Source organism: Phaethon aethereus, assembly GCF_964289735.1.
Source record: "Phaethon aethereus genome assembly, chromosome: 3".
NCBI lineage: Eukaryota > Metazoa > Chordata > Aves > Phaethontiformes > Phaethontidae > Phaethon > Phaethon aethereus.
The window spans coordinates 34,742,938-34,759,710 of NC_138576.1; the positions used below are offsets into that span (position 1 = coordinate 34,742,938).

A 16,773-nucleotide genomic window follows, 5' to 3' on the forward strand; every position below is an offset into this window, starting at 1 on the left:
AACACTCCGTGTGGACAGAAGGAAACAAATGGGAGGTAGAGAAACAGACCTGTGAGTTATAAGCATGGTCAAATTTGTGTTTGCACCAGTAAAACAGGTAGGAAGAAGAGGTCTTGGCATGTGGAGGAGGAGGAGAAAAGGCTGATGCCCAGCAGGATTCAGGTGATTGTTGGTGAGGTGAAAAATGTTATGCACGGCAAGTGAAGACCAAATTGAGAGGATAATACAGTTGATCCATAGTTGTGTGTTGAATGAACAGGGAGAATGAAGAAACTTTCAGATCAGGTAAAATCTCAGATTTTGAGGAATATTTGTTGTGTTTGTTATAGGATATAGAACATGCTATAATATGTGTTGCATATAATAATTATTGTGATATATTTATTTTAAAAAATGGATAGGAGGGAGAGATGAGACCTATAGGAAATGTGAAGAGGGAAAGGTCAGATGGGTGGTAAGTAAAGTCACAGAAAAGTGAGAAGTCAGACAGTAGGTAACAGCAAAGGGGCCAGAAGCAGCCATTTTTGGAGGAGAAAACCCAACACCCTAAAGATATGGAAGCCGTTAAGTCTTCCATTTGCAGTTCTTTGATTAATGCTTGTATTACTCTTGTACAAACAAGGCCTTTTTTGCTCTAAAGATTAGTTGATTAATCGGGTTCCTACCTGTTTCACAACTTACACAGATCCATGTCTTGCTTGCCTTCAGCGAGCGTTTTTACAGACAGATACTATATTCCACTCTTAAAATGGCTGTTCACACTGAACAAAAAAAAATACAGCAATACATAACATCCAAACCCACTCAGAAGTATAATATTTTGCAATATCAGTACGTTCAACAGTTATTTGGTCTTCACAAAAGAACCAAACCAGGTATCATCCGTTCTAAAAAGCAGCACACCCCAAACATTCAAGTACCCTGGACTTCAAATATGCTAACACATTAATATTGCTATGTCAAGCACTCAGGAGCTGGAAGAGTTAGATATGTTTATTTACTAGATATATTTATTTACCTTAATTTGTCCTTCTTGTTCAGAGGGTAGAAATTTTAATAACAGATTTATATGTGAAGTGATGATGCATGAAGTAACCAGCAAATATGTCCAGACTTCTTCACTGAACTTCAGCTCTTCTAGTCAACACGTGCTAGACTCCTCCTAAGCTCCTCGTTTCCCTTTATTTGGTCAGAGCTATCCATAGCATCTTGCTAAGGTTGCCTGTCATGGTTTAGTTGTTTAAAGCCTGTACTCCCAAAAGCCATCACAAGTTGACAGCTTTTCTCACCTAAGGTGCTACTGGGGCTGAGGCAAAAGCTAGGTGCATCGCGGCTCCCTTTGGGAACACCTGCGTGAGATGAGTACCCGCTGTAGAGCAGCGAGGCACCTGGTGAGACCAAGGTACTTCCAGCTTTACGGAGCTGCTGAACAGTGTTTATAAGATCACAGCTTCAACGTAGCCACCTGAAGTTTGTCTACAGGTTTTTAGATCTAGCTATTGCCTTCATGGGCATATTAAATATCCAGAAGCGCTAGAATTCTGCTTGTTTTGTCCAAATGCATTACCCTACCATCATGTTAATGAAGTGTCAATCTTTCGTACATCTACAGAAGAAGAAAATGTGTGGAAATAAATGTGGGTTTGCATTTCTGGATTATTTTTGTTTTATTTACCATAAAAAAGAATGCTAAGAACAGAACTTGGTAAAAGCCTCACTTATTTTATGAAAAAAATTGTCTAAGCCCTGTGTGATGATGTGTTTTTGTGGCATGGGTGAACCAGGCAAAGTACTGCATTTTACTAAGTTTTTTTCATACATGCAATAGCCGCTGGTCGATAGTTACATAAGGCTATGTCACTTAAATGGTGGCAGTTTTTCTACTAACATGAACTCATGACAGGGCATAATTTTTTTATAATGTTAAATCAGGTGTTTAAGAGTCCAAGATTGAATCATTTGAGTTGAACTGGGAGGGTAAACGTGCAATCTGTAGTGCCATCTGCTGGATTTTTAAGTAAGTGAAAAAAATAGAGTTTCGTACTACATTTACAAGTCATGTAAAATGTAACTGCATAAAGGTGACCCAAATCCTTGGCGTTTTTAGAAAATCTGTGCAGACAGAACATACATATGCAAGTGCAGCACTTTGTCACTTTTTAATCTTCAGTGTGTATGTGCAAATATTTCAGATAGGTATACACTATAGGAATTTAAAAGTAAACCAGCAAAAAGCGATAACATAGTCTGTTAATCAAAAATTACATTCTTGGATCATAATTGTAATATCTGCCTAGTGGAGATGATTGCAGCAGTATAAATATACAGCTTGGGCCAGCTCAAAAAAACCCAACAACATTTTTTTTTACTAGTTTACACTGTCAATGTAAAATATTGCATATCCAAATGAAAATGTGGTACATGTACGACACACAGCTAAAGCCTTTTTTGTGTGAAATGCCTTTGAAGAAAAAGGGTTAGAGGAACCCACCACATTTTCTTGAGGAAAAAAAGATCCAAATTAGAAAACTCAATATATGTTGTACTGTCCTACTGTAAAAGTAAACAGGTTAAGTCTTTCAGTGTACATATGAAAACTCAGTATTGGTTCTTGTCTTGCATTACCACTGGTGGTGCCAACATCTCATGTCTATGTGGTACAGTACTGAGGCTAATGCTTAAGAGTCCAGCAATTGAGTCATAGCCATGGTGCTGTGGTGTGCCTCACCAAGTAGCTCAGTCTCTTCCAGAATTTTAGCAACAGAAGGTATTTTTTTAGTCATATGAGATCTGGTGTGCCCAAAGATTCACCCATTGTGTGATCTTTTTTTGATCGCACACATGCATGCGACCTGTGTGAATGTGGAACATCAGGTCCCTGCACCAGCAGATCCAGCTTATGCAGGTAGATGCAGCTGTTTTAAGAGTGGTGCGAGGTCTGCACAAATGAAGTATGGCCATAATCTTGTTGGAGGAAGCTTATCCTTCAAGTTTCCTAACTTCTCGGTGCTATATTCTCAAATGTATTGTTGCATTTGTAGATATTTTTCGTATTGTTTCTCCACGAAGCGGAGAATGTTTTTAATCCTATGTGTGGAGAGGTCTTTCCTGCCCGGTAAGTGGGTTTACTACATGATAGAAGGTGGAGCAGTACTGAAGCCAGTTCCAAAGATACAGACACTTCTGTGTTTCTAGCAAAGGATGAAGTTTCATACATAAATGTTATAAAGAGATGCTCTTGGAGGTACACCAAGTTTTATTACGTTGAGACAATATGTTAAAGAAGGTAGATCTATTAAGCAAGAAGTGTAAGATGTAACTAAATGTGACTAGGATGATACAGAACAAAAATAAAGGGACTTAGATCTAGTTCAGCAATATTAAAATGTAAATATACAAATATAAAAATATTAATGATACAATGTTAAATATGTAAAATATGTAAACTTATGAGGATTTTAATGTTTTCTTACATCTACACCTGGAGGGATGTTTTTCTAATGAATTCAAATTTTGTGTCTAACAGTTCTTACTTATTTTCTTACGCAACAGCTGCTGATAGATTTTGTGGATTAAAGGATCAAATCTTAAGGAACAGAAAATAAATACATTTTGTCTCAGGTGGGATCAAAGATTTGCAGTTTCACATCAATGGACATTTAAACTGAGTAACAATAATGGTCATTAACTTTTATGCACTGTCTTCTAAAGTCATCACCTTAAAAACCCCAAACAGTGAACAACACAGAGCTTTTACAAACTAGTATTATCGGAAGGTATTTTTTGCAGTTAAGAATTCTTTTTCTACGGTAAAATATATGTTCAGTGAAATCTGTTGAAGATACCAATTTCAAACATAAATATTAATTTCAATAAGAAGAATAGTTGGTAGATTTTTTTCTGGTCAACATTTTAAAACAAAATACTGAATTTTGCTGTGTTTGTTACTGAGTTGTTACAGAACACATCTGGAAGGTGATTTTATCATTTATTAACAGGTAGTATAAAATCTGAATGAATTAGATTTCATACTTGTGTCCTGATGTGCATGAAGACTGTAAGAAGAGGACACTTGCAGTGTGTTGCTCCTTCTGGCCATCTTCATCCTCCTCTATTTTTCACTTTTGAAGGAAAGTTTCTATGAAACGTCTTCATTCTGATTTATACATGTCCAGTGTTAAGTCCTGGAATGTTTTCCTCTATGGTTTTGTTCTAATACTTTGTTTTGGTTTTTCCCTTCCTTTGTCTTTGATGCCTGAGTGGGAAAGAAAACCTCCCCTTTTTGACTATGCCATGACCTCAGTAGTACAACTAGCTGAATTTTGGGGTGCATGATGAAAAATGGTGTGGATATGTGCACATATTTCTCTTACATAGTAGCCTGGTTGCTTTCTGTTGGAGGTCTCCAAGCCCTTATATTACAAGCTGTTATGCAGTTTTTAACCTAACCTTTAGGTTCTTGTTTACATTTAGGAGTATTTAATAGACTTATATTTCCCTTGCATCTGATGAAAATGTGCTCTATAGCACACAAGTCCAGACAGACAACATGGGTAGCTCTTGCCTTGTCCACTGATGTGGTCACTCCATCATAGAAGGCCACTAGGTTGTGGCCTTCAGGCAGGACTTGCCCTTGGTGAAGCCATGCTGTCTGTCTGTATATATTTCTGTAGCAGCTTAAATTTTGCTTAGGTGCTAGTACGTCCATCTGCCTCTTTGTGCACACAGAAGAGCAAAACATCATTGTATTAATACACTTCGTAAGCTTCATCCAAGATCAAAAAAATTCAGATGCAGACTAATTGGAAAAGAACAGGAAGAGGTGCAGTGCTTGCTGTTATCTTCCCTTTCCAAGTTAGTAAAGAGCCAGAGCTTTAAGTCTTGCTGTAGTGAAAGGGGAACTGAATTTAGTTTCCATGGTTCCATTTTTTAATAGAATATTTGATATAATAATAAATTTACCTACAAACCTCTCCATTATTTTATTGCATTCTTTAAGCTGGTTATTATGGAAATTCCTGAATGTCTTCAGTTGTTTTTATGCATTATAAGTGAGCAGCTGTGTAAGATAAGTTAAATCATATGTGTAATCCAATAATGTTGCCAAAAGTATTATGTTTCTCCGGTATTTTGCCTAATTCTTTTGACCCACTTGTCTCAACTTACTCAATACTGCAAAGGTTTTTTAAGAAGGTTAGTAAAAAATAAAAATAAAACAAAAAAACCCCCATTTCTGCTTCTGCCAAGTTTTTCATTAGCATAAAGCATTAAGTACAATGCATCATGTTTGTAGTGAGGGAGAATAGATTATTTGGCTTTGTAGCTTTTGCTGTTGCTGCATCCCCACTAGAACGTGCCCGTATCAAGTCATTCTTTTTAGTGTGGGTGCTGGTTGATTTATGTAGTTAAGGAGCAGTGATATTCCTGTCCAAATGGAATATGTGTGTTTTACCATGATTCCTCTTAGTGAAGTTGAATTATGTTTTTCTAGGCTTGAATGTCATCTTAAAGTAAAAATATCCACTTCACCAAAACAGTATTTCATACAAGTAACACTGATTACTTATATCTTAAAAGTTAAAACAAGTTCATCACACATACACAAAAAAAATCCCACATAAACATGGAATAGTGTCAGTAGAAGTACATGGGTTAAATGGTGTAAGTCTCAATGCTAATTAAGCAATTAGGTAGCTCAGAGCCGGCGGAGATGAAGGATATCATCAAGACCTCTGTAGACAGCACACCTACTCTTACCATTTTTAAACTCAAGATTCCCTGTTTCTATCCTATTTATCTGTTCATGATTTTTTTAATGTTATCCATGGAGATGCAGATTTGAAGCAACATCTGAAAATGTGGGTGAAGAACCTGTAGGTTCCACATAGCATGGTGAAAAACCCGAGTTGTTAAACGTGCCCTACTGGACCCTCCCACTGAGGCTGTCATCTGAGGTCTTTGCTCAAGCTCATGAAAATAAAGGTCAGAAGTTGCAGTGCTGTCCTGGGGCACCTACAGAAATTTTTCTTTCTTGTATGATTTGATGAGTAGTAAGACAGTTAACAGAGTTGAAATAAATATGATCCTTGTAATTAAGCTTCAGAGTGAGGTTTCACATTGACGGCTGAGCTCCTTGCTTGTTGCTGCAAAAAGGGTGTTCCTGCTGTCCACAGGTCCTTTCCGTTTCTGGATTCAGAAGCCCATGTCCTGCCTTCCTCCCAGGTCTCCAGTGCCCTGCTCAGAGCAGACTGATTCAGGAGCAAAATGATGGGAAAACATTTTTTTTTCTGTTTTAGGAGAATTAATTTTCTGTCGGTTCAGGTCCGTGGGTTAGCTCACTGAGGAGGACCTGGTGAATGTCAAAATCAGTGCCTGAAGAGCAGTAACTGCTTGCAGCCAGGAGCAGGAGAGGAGCTGGATTGCCCCTTTTGGAAGTGCCTGGACCTTTAGCTGGTTCCTCTCTGAAACTTCATCCTTGCCAACAAAATCTCATAGAAACCAACAGGAGAACATCTTTTTCCTCAAAGTTAATATCATAATGATAGGAAAGATTTTATCATTAAATATTTAATTATTATTCCTGACTTACAGAAGGGGAAGTGAAGGCTTAGAGGGCTGAGTTCTCTTCCCCGAGCTCGTGATTAGAAGCTGGGCTTTTGGGTAGCAGGACGCTTTCAGCCAGCTGGTGGGCACAGTGTCAGGCTGTGTGTTATTTGGGGCAGCTGGAGGAGAAGTGCTACTTCTTTGAACACTCGTCTTCATCTTAGGAATCTATTTACCTGCTGATACTCCTATAGACTCCTACAGCTAATCTGGAAAAAATGTCTGCAATAACAGACAGATGTAGTCTCTTACACTTAACAGGAGAGAATACTACAGATTGTTAATATATAGATTTGGCATAGAAAATTGTACTCACATTCTTGTAGGGCCAGTGTGATTGTAGAGGGCCTGTTAAAATGTTTAAGTTATATGTTGTAGTAATTTAGATTTTGAAAACAGAAGTGTGACACTGTAACTGAAGATTGATTTATTTTTTTTAATTACACCTGCTGTATAAATAATGTTGATTTAAAAGCAATGCAAATTTACTTAGGCAATTCTATTTCTGCTTTTATTGTGTACATGGTAGATACTTCTGTTTAAGACTGCGTATTTTTTTCCATCTTTTTATAACTGGATCAATTTCTGGTGAAGTGAAATGATTTGCTCATGAGCTTTGAAGTAAACCTAATAGGAATACATACACCTGTTATTTTTTTCTTTTAGATTTTCCTATACAGTCTTCTATGTGCAGTGTGTATTTGATATGAGGTGAGGTACATTTATTATTGTGAATGTGCCAAGAATATTAGGTAGAGTTATAAATTGAAAGAAAGAAATACATAGTAGTAGTATTTCCTCTGATTCTTGCTATATAAACTTTTTTCTCATCTATGCAGGAGGTTGCATCAACAATTTGAAAGCTATAAAGAGCAAGTAAGAAAGATAGGGGAAGAAGCCCGCCGTTACCAGGGAGAGCACAAGGATGATGCTCCAACGTGTGGAATCTGTCATAAAACAAAGTTTGCAGATGGTTGTGGCCATTTATGCTCTTATTGCCGGACCAAGTTTTGTGCTCGTTGTGGAGGTCGTGTCTCTCTGCGATCAAACAATGTAAGTCTTCTGGTGTGTACTCTTAAGAAAAAGCCTTCTTGACATTGTCACGCTGCAGATTGTTTACCTTAAGTTTGGCATTTCATGCTTCATTTTACTTAAGTGTTTCATTCATCACTTTGTTATGAGTTGTTTATAAGGTAGAATAATGTATTTAATGATTGTGGAGATTCTTAGGAATCACAGAGTTAATAATAAAAAAGAATCTGTAGTGTATAGTTCTCCTGAGTGATGGCTTGAAGAAAACATACTTGTTTTTCATGGAATGAAAGAAGAAACCCTTTTGCTCAAGTACAACTCCACATTGATAAATTTTTATTGAACTCTTATTTCATTTTTGATTTCTTTTTTCAGAGAGCTATCATATACATTTACAGATTTCTTTTACATAAAATCTGTCAATTTTTTGGTTAGAAAAAAAGCCCAACCACTTTTCTTACCACAGTGAGAAAGTTATGTCAATTCATTTTAAATTTTAAATTAAAATTAAAATTAAATTTAATTTTTAAAAAGTAAAACTATAGATGACTCTGGACTAGGTATCCTACTTTCAGGCAGGTGAGATAGATAGGTAGATGAACTTTTCTCCCTCTGATCCTCATGCAGTTAGCTGAAGTAGCTGTCCACCAAACTGAAGGGTATCCAAAAATACCCTCTGTTCAGTCAGTCCCTTACAAGGAACTGGCTACTCACTTGTACATGAGTGGTAGGATCTATATTTGGAAGACCATTATCCAGTGATTATTTTTGGCTGATCGTCTAGGACTATGGTGGGTTATAAAACATTTTGCAAATATCCTTTTATTGCATGAATAGTTTTGTTATCTATCATGAGATGAGATAACTTTCTCATATGGCTTTAACGTGCCAGTCTTTTGTAGGGGAAATGCTTCCATGCTCTTTGTATCAATACAAATTCAGTTAAAAGTGTTAACAAATTTTGTAGCAGATAATCATATTCGCAATGGAACTAGTTTATGGCCTCTTCACCTTCTTCGAGCTAGATATCAACTGAATAGGGCTTTTGAAATTCATGTAAACAAAAAAAAAACCCAAGCCAACAAACAACCCTCAGAAGAAAATGCATTTCATCTTTATTTTGGAGGTTTTCCGTAGCCCTGATGTACTTGTGAGTCCAGTAAATTAAATATACATTCTGAAAAATTCTGTAGGTGTATTGGACAAAATTTTTCATGTATTCATATTTTAATATAAGTAGATGCATTACATTGCATCACCTGCAGGTGGTGTCATTAGAGCAAGTCTATGAAAATATAGTTTACTTTGATATGTTATGTTATACTGTTAATTAGAGTGCATATGATACAGCTTATCTTTACTCTGAAAAAACCTGAATACATTTTAATTATTTTTCACCCACCGTTTCAAGTAACAGAAATGGAAAACTGTCCATTCATTTGTAACTTGCTTTTTGTTTGTTCTATGGTTTGTACTTCTGTGGGTTAGGGTGGGAAAACATGTCTTCTACATATGCAGTAATGTCATCTTTTTATTTGAAGCTCTTTTTTTTCTGAAAATTTTATGTTTTTATCTCTTTGTAGAGAGTTATCAGAATTGCATTTCTTTGAAATCTGTCTATTAATACTTGCCTATTTTATTCTTTTTCTCTTATTTTTTTCTTTTCTCTTTTTATTCTGCTTCCTTGGATGCTTTCCCAAAGGAGGACAAAGTGGTTAGAATCCATGCTTTTTATCATTTATTATTATAATGTTGTTAGTTAACTGGGAAACATATTAATGCAAAAAAAAAACCTGAACTGAAATTTTAAAATCATCCAAAAGGGAGGGGGAGAGAACAGGAATCCTAACACCCAGGCCCTGCCCATCCCCTAGCTGAACATACGCTTCAAAGATGCCCAGCAAGGAAACCCCAGACTGTTGTCAAAATTAGGACAATGCAATAAATTAATTAAGAACTGAGAATTATTAATAGGCTAAAAAGTAGTGGAGGTAATAAAGTGTAATAAAGCTGTATTGCATAAAAATGTATTTGGTTAGCAATTTGACTTTTTGCATGCAAGGTCCTTCCATCAGCTTCAGGAAATCTAATTTAGTATTTTAATTGTAATTTTGCATTGATTTACATGGCTTGCTGTGTTTCACTTCTGGCTGCAGCAGAGATTCAGGGAATTCTTGTGAAATCAGCTTTTTGGTTTACATTTGGAATAATATGCATAGGCAAAGTGTAACCTCTTAAAACTGGACGTAAGTATAGTGAACGAGATGGAGTGAATCCTTTGTGAATTCATAGTTGGCATTTGAAAAATCTGCAAAACTTTCAGGATCAAATACTGGCATATTTACCACTAATGCGTGTGCCTTAACTGAAATAGGGGAGGGTAGTTCCCCGTTCATCTCTGCGCCTTGCGCGCAGAGGAAGGGGCGGCAGTACTTGAGCAGAGCAGTGCATGTCCACTTACCACCTCTTTTCAGGCAGGTCTGCAAGAGGCGATATTCCAGCTTCTAACTTGGAGATTTAGGTAGTGGGAATTATCCAGCTTTGCTGGCACTTCAGCTGAAACAAGCGTAAAATGATTGTAATCCGATGTAGTTTTTGACATGTGGATGACGGTGTTATGCTTGTATTATGAAGTGATGGTATGCCCCGACTTACATCATAGCATTGCTGTAACCTGCAATTTAGTACTGTGCAACACCCAGAGAAGATTACTTCTATCAATCACACCTGCACATTGCAGTATTTTTTTTCTAAGGCAGTAGTGTTCTGAGAGCATGGTTGTTTTTCAAATGGCCACGAAATATAACTTGCTACAGCTTCATCCCACTGTTTTCTGCGCGGTGCTGAAGAGGTGAACAAAGTGCTGAAATAACCCAGGACTTCCAGATCTTTTCCATTCTGTTCATCTAAGTCACTTAGGATAGAGGGAGAGAAGTTTCAGCTTGATACTGATTTCTTGCTAAAGCAGTCCATCGTTGGTGCATCCACTGGGGTGTATTAAAAGGCTAGTGCACTTGCAACAGAGTTTTCTGTAGGGCCAGAAGCAGTAAAGCTCTTAAGTGCCGAAAGTGCCGCTAAGGTACAATTCAGCCACGTAGGTTTTGGAGAGCAATCCAGGTGAACCTCACCTGACCTGCTTATATGCTTAAGGTATCCTTCACACTTTAGTTTGGAACAAAAACTTTGCTAGATAACTGAAATTGTGATAGTGTCCGCATGCAGTGGAGATTGTGTCTTTGATGAGGCGACAGTTTAGGTGTTCATCTTTGAAAAATGTATTTGGGATCCCAAAAATAGATTCCATTGCACTAAAGTGCTCTGAAGGTATGAGTCTTGAAGACATACCTGACCCATTTGGATTGTCCTAAGTTCAATTAAATATATCCTTACTGTTTGCACTTGCCTTGGTTTAGGTTTTGCTGTGTTGAACTCCAGACTTCCATATGCCAAGAAAATACCATAATAGTTTATGTGAGAATATCTTCTATACCTTATGATGAAGCTGAGCTACATCTCTTTAACAGCTGAACAGTCATGGGAGTCAGAGGAAGAGTGTCCAATAATTTGTCCTGATTGTGTGAGGAACATTGGGAACTTTTTTATAAAGTACAGTTGCTTTAGCAGTTCCTGTCTCTGAAAGCTAATGGAATATATAGAATTAATTCTTTCCAAAATATTAAAACAGACCTAGCAAATAACATCTTCTATAAGCAGAACAATTGGTATAATTTATAGAGAGCAACATGAGAAAAATAGTATTTATTATTTTCAGTGGCTCAACATTTCTGACTAATGTAAATATAGGGACAAACCTTTCTTTATTTGGTAAGTTTAATGCTAGTAAAGACTTTTTAAACATGTTTGTATGAACCTTGTTCTCTCCACAGGAATTTTTACCACAATAAATTATATTAATATTAGAACATATGCACCAAGTTCCTACAAGTTAGCGGTGCATCAGTTGTAAAGGATAATGAAGTGTGAGTTACCAAAGTACCAAGCCAAGGAAAAGTCAAGCATTATCCTAGATTCAAGGATATTGTTTTTTGAATACCTAGATTCGACGTATTTCCTGTAGAGTTGGAGAATTGGTATTAATGAGACCTCTCCTGGGATGCTGTGTACAGTGTGTTACCCATCTTTGACAAATACAAACTGTGATAGGCACAAAGGGAGTCATACAGAGGTTGATCAAAGAAATGGAGAGCTGCTGGTATGAGACAAGACTAGAGAGATTAGGGGGACAAAAGCTACGGCAATTATAATTGATACCTTGAAGTAGAGAACTGATATCTAGAAGTACAGTAATTTTAAACAATAAGAATAACCTTCAAACTAGAGGACTAGTGAAGACATAAGACTGAATAGGTGTAACTTGGCCATAAATGCTCTTGTCTTGGAGAAAGATTTTTGCAATCAGTTGAGTAAAGCCTTGGGAAATTTTTCCATGTGACTTACTGGAAAGAAAAATAACCCAGTAAAATTCTAAAGGCTAAATTTGATAAGTTTAGGAAAGGATTTATGTGATGTGGTTGCTTGTGGCTGTAGGGGAATGTATTAGGTCCTTAAGAGGTCCCTTGCAACTGTATGGGGTACAGATAATGTAATACTTTGAAGCTGTTCTTGACCTTTTCAAGTAAGTACCTATATGTATTAAGGACTGTTTGAAAAATATATAGCAGAACTTAATATGTTCTCTCCTGCTTTAAAATAAAGGACATCCCACAACACTGATTCCTTGTAGTGTGAGTTAGTAGGCATCCTAGGTTTATCAAGAGATGACACCAGTACACTTAGAAAATTAATTGGGAATAACTGGTACATCCTAGTGGCTAATGGGGCACATAACTTTCAGTGTTTCTTATTCTGATATGCCAAAACACATACCTAAATATGTGTCTTAAGTTCTTCCATGTTTTTTGAGTATTGGTCAGCTCTTCATACTTCCTACTTCATACTAAGCCTGCTCTCCTTTCATATGATTGCAGGCAGACCACATTTAATGGGAGCATTTTCAGATAAGAGGACTGTTAGCTAGTTTGGTTATTCAAATCAGACTTAAATGTAGTTGTGCAGTGAGAATATTCAGTATTAATAATGTTAGTAATAATATCACAGAATTACAGAATCACAGAATCATTAGGGTTGGAAAGGACCTTCGAGATCATCAAGTCCAACCATTAACCCAACACCACCATGCCCTCTAAACCATGTCCTGAAGCGCCACATCCACACGTTTTTTGAACACTTCCAGTGATGGTGACTCCACCACCTTCCTGGGCAGCCTGTTCCAATGCTTGACCACTCTCTCAGTGAAGAAATTTTTTCTAATATCCCATCTAAACCTCCCCTAGCACAACTTGAGGCCATTTCCTCTTGTCCTATCACTAGTTACTTGGGAGAAGAGACCAACACCCATGTCGCCACAACCCCCTTTTAGGTAGTTGTGCCATTGGGTTTGAAAACAGTTGGCAGTTGTAAGATGTACAAAGTCTTTTCTCTTTCTTCGTATTACCTTAGTATTCAGAAACAATGTTATGTCAATATGGCAACCTATTCACTGGGAGCACCGAGCATTTGCATATGCTTTTAAAGAAAGCTGAATATTATTAGTACAGGATTTTACGTGAGACAACATTTCACAAGGAAGCCATGTAGGTGCTTAGAGAAAAGCTAGCAGGAGTGACCACTTGCTTTTAATTTGGCACAATATTTTCTACGTGTTGTCAGTTCCTTACAGAGTGTCTACACTTTCACGCTGGATCCTTCTAGTTCTGTTCCGTACAACAGCATTTTAATTGCCAAAATAGTCATGGGTTTAAGTTACTTCTCTCCATTCCATTCAGTCTCGCCTCTGATGTGAACTGTTGGGGTTGTTCGGGCAGTGGAGAAGCCAGCAAAATGTCCGGCCGGTGCTTCTCCGTGATTTGGCAAGGAGTGGGCAGAGCCCTGGCTCAGTCCTCCTGGTGGCCTGGCTGCCACTGCTTGCTCTGTTCTTCCCTCCAATGGTACCACGGCCTTGGAGAGCAAAAACCACCTGAAAATATGACTTTTTTCATTGCATCATTCCTGTAAGACTTTTTCCTAATGCTTGGTTATAAGATGCATTTCCTTTGTAAACACCTGACAGAGGAAGTTGGACGCCCCTGTTTCTTTCTCCTTATAGAAAAGGAGATACATTTTAGGGTACCAAAGTAGTCTGGAATGAGCGAATGCTGTTTCTTTGAATCAAAATTAAAGTATTTTGTGAGGTGCTGTGGGTGTATTGAACTAAGTGACATTTGTGTGACATATTCACAGAATTAGGGGGAAGATCAGTGTTCCAGAGTAAGCCATATATTTATCCCCAGCAATCGGTCTACCATGCTACAGATTTCATTGGGATTACAATTTTTGATCATATTTAAAATGAAAAGAACTGAGAGCAAATGATGCAAAATAGTTTTGTCATGATTGTCCTGTGTTTTGCAGAAGTGTTAACTGTGCAGAACAGAGCAGTTTTCTTACTCATTTTTCTGTTTACATAAGTAAAGGACAACTGGGAGGAAATCAGGAGGTAAAATACATTCTAGATATATGAGAATTGATTTAACTGAACTTAGTTATATGTGACTGCAGAAAGTGATGTTGATTATCAGTGCTGAAATACTAGAGATTCACATTTCTGATTTGGCTTTCACTGACATTATTTTCATTTTAGTATAATGTCAGTGATTTCTACTCTGAAAGACAGACAACTTGGAAACATTTCCCTAATTGTATGTCAGGTGTTTTTACAGGGTGTTTGTCATTTAGTTCCTTTAAATTATGCTTAAAATTTGCTTACATAATGGCTTGCTAATTTAAGCCTTAACAACTTGAGCACATACGCTGTGCAGTTCAGCTATGTACTAATGGTTTTAACAGAAGTTGTTAATATTGTCAGAACAAAATGTCCATATTGTCAGGAGTGTTTCTGCATGCCTTTTGCAGAACTCTTATGTCAAATTGTCCATTAAAAAGCTCATTTATGTCAGTTCTGACTAATACAGCTGTAGAACCAAAAAAAAATTAATCAGAAGGAGGTAAAATTACATAGCAAATTGCAAATTGATAGCACATAAATTCTCTCTCTCTGTAGTATTCAACACAGTTTGTTTCCTAAAAGATTTGGGGTTTGTATGCATCAGGAAAGAAGCACCGCTTTTCGGTAATCCCTCCCTAGAACTGCTTCCTCCAGCAGATAAAAGGAAAAAAAAAGAGAAAAAAAAAGAAAAAAAAAGAAGTCCAGCAAGAAAATGAGGAATTCAGTCTCAAGTAAGATGTAGAGCACTTTCCTCTGCTTTCTGGGAAGTTAGTTCACTGTCAAACAAATACGAGTCTTAAAATGATTTAATTAAATCCTTAAAATTATCTTGCTTTTCACCAAGTTTGCTGACGCAACATGTTTGACTTTAACACCTGTTTTTCAGTATCCAGCTAGCAAAAATAATTGGTTACTTCTTGTACACAAAAAAAGCAGGCTTTTTTTGTGCTCCTGCTCTGAAGATAATCAGATCAGAACTTCATTTAGTGGCTGGACTGTAGAAAAGTCACTAGACAGCTGGGTTTTTTTTCCCCTATAGCTTTAGATTAACATTAAATCAGTAAGCACTCGATTATGCTCCTTGGTTTATCCAGGTTTAGTTTACCTGTTAGCCAAACACTTAAATTGTCTACTTGTCATGCGATTCTGCAGTTGATGACCAAGAAAATATTGCTACTGCAACCTTCTTTCTTGACCCATGATAAAAGGCTCCTGAATCCTTCCTGACTGTTTTTGATGTTAGCATGCAAGCTGGGTAACAGTGATCTGTGGAGACCCTACATAAACAATATTGGAAACCCCATGTAATGTAATGGAGTATATATTTAAAAAAAACCAACAAACTTTTAATACCCTGCAGTGTTACTACTGGACATGTTATTTTATTTTTAGTCTTGCATTTTCAGTACGTTTGTTTCAGTTTAACTGATTCAAGAATGTGGGAATCATTCTGAATTTTTTTTTTGGTTAATGTCAGCAATACCTTTGAGTGTAATAATTCCTTCCATTGCAAAAACTTGCATTAACAAAAATAAGTATTCATAAAATCTCAAAGGTTAATAAGGCTTTTCAAAAAGAGCTTTATTCCACCTCCTCTTGCCTAATCTCATGTACCGGAGAGAGAGATATATATGGTATGTGCATGTATAAGCGTATATTGTATAGATTTTTCCTAAGTGAATATATACGTGTACTATATACTTGCATTCTACTATATAGTCCAATACAGGAAGTACGGGGCAGGATAAAGCATTTATAACCACCTTTTTAACCTTTGAAATCTGTAAATCATTCAAAGTATTTAAGTCGGTTGAGGAATTATTTATATGCCCATTTATCTTGACAAAAACATATGGTATGCCCTAGCAGTCACAGTATCCCAGAATGGTTGAGGTTGGAGGGAACCTCTGGAGACCATCTGATCCAACCACCCCAGTCAAGCAGGGCCATCAGAAGGAACTTGCTTCTCACAGCTTGGCATATCCATGTGTCTTTTGACTTGCACAGTAAATGGTGAAAGAGTCAAGGACCTTTCATGCCGTTTTTGTTACTTATTTCCTCATTGTAACTACACACATTATAAGCTGAAACAAAATCTCCTTAAATTCTGCTAAGGCATAATTCTATGACTTACAACTTTGGACAAATGAATTCCAGAATTTCACTGAATCCTTCAGAAGGAGCACTAACAAGTACTACTTTTTTTTCAGCTCAGTGTTCAAACAGAAAGAAAAAAAAAATTAAAGCTACCAGATTAAATTTAAGCTTTTTGTTTCCTTCAATGTAGTATTTCTATCATTTTAACACTATCAACTTCACATTTTGTTTGGTCCAGTGAAGCTCGTAGAATCATAGGATCTTTGGGTTGGAAGAGACCTTTATAGGCCATCTAGTCCAACCCCCCTGCAACAAGCAGGAACATCTTCCACTAGATCAGGTTGCTCAGAGCCCCATACAACCTGACCTTCAATGTTTCCAGGGATGGGGCATCTACCACCTCTCTGGGCAACCTGTGCCAGTGTTCCACCACCCTCCTTGGGAAAAATTTCTTCCTTCCATCTAGTCCAAATCTA

The 16,773-nt window shown here is 37.1% G+C and overlaps 1 protein-coding gene across 4 annotated transcripts in view; it reads left to right on the plus strand.

Annotated features, from left to right (window-relative positions):
• RIMS1 (regulating synaptic membrane exocytosis 1) overlaps positions 1–16,773 on the plus strand; it is a gene marked incomplete at its 5' end in the record, with an annotated part of 337,770 nt that overhangs the window by 114,935 nt on the left and 206,062 nt on the right. For 3 of the 4 annotated variants that reach the window (XM_081997758.1, XM_081997761.1, XM_081997760.1), the window contains one exon: positions 7,443–7,668. In XM_081997758.1, the coding sequence (XP_081853884.1) occupies positions 7,443–7,668 (226 nt within the window). The remainder of the gene's footprint in view (positions 1–7,442; positions 7,669–16,773) is intronic. The other variant, XM_081997759.1, reaches the window with a different exon arrangement.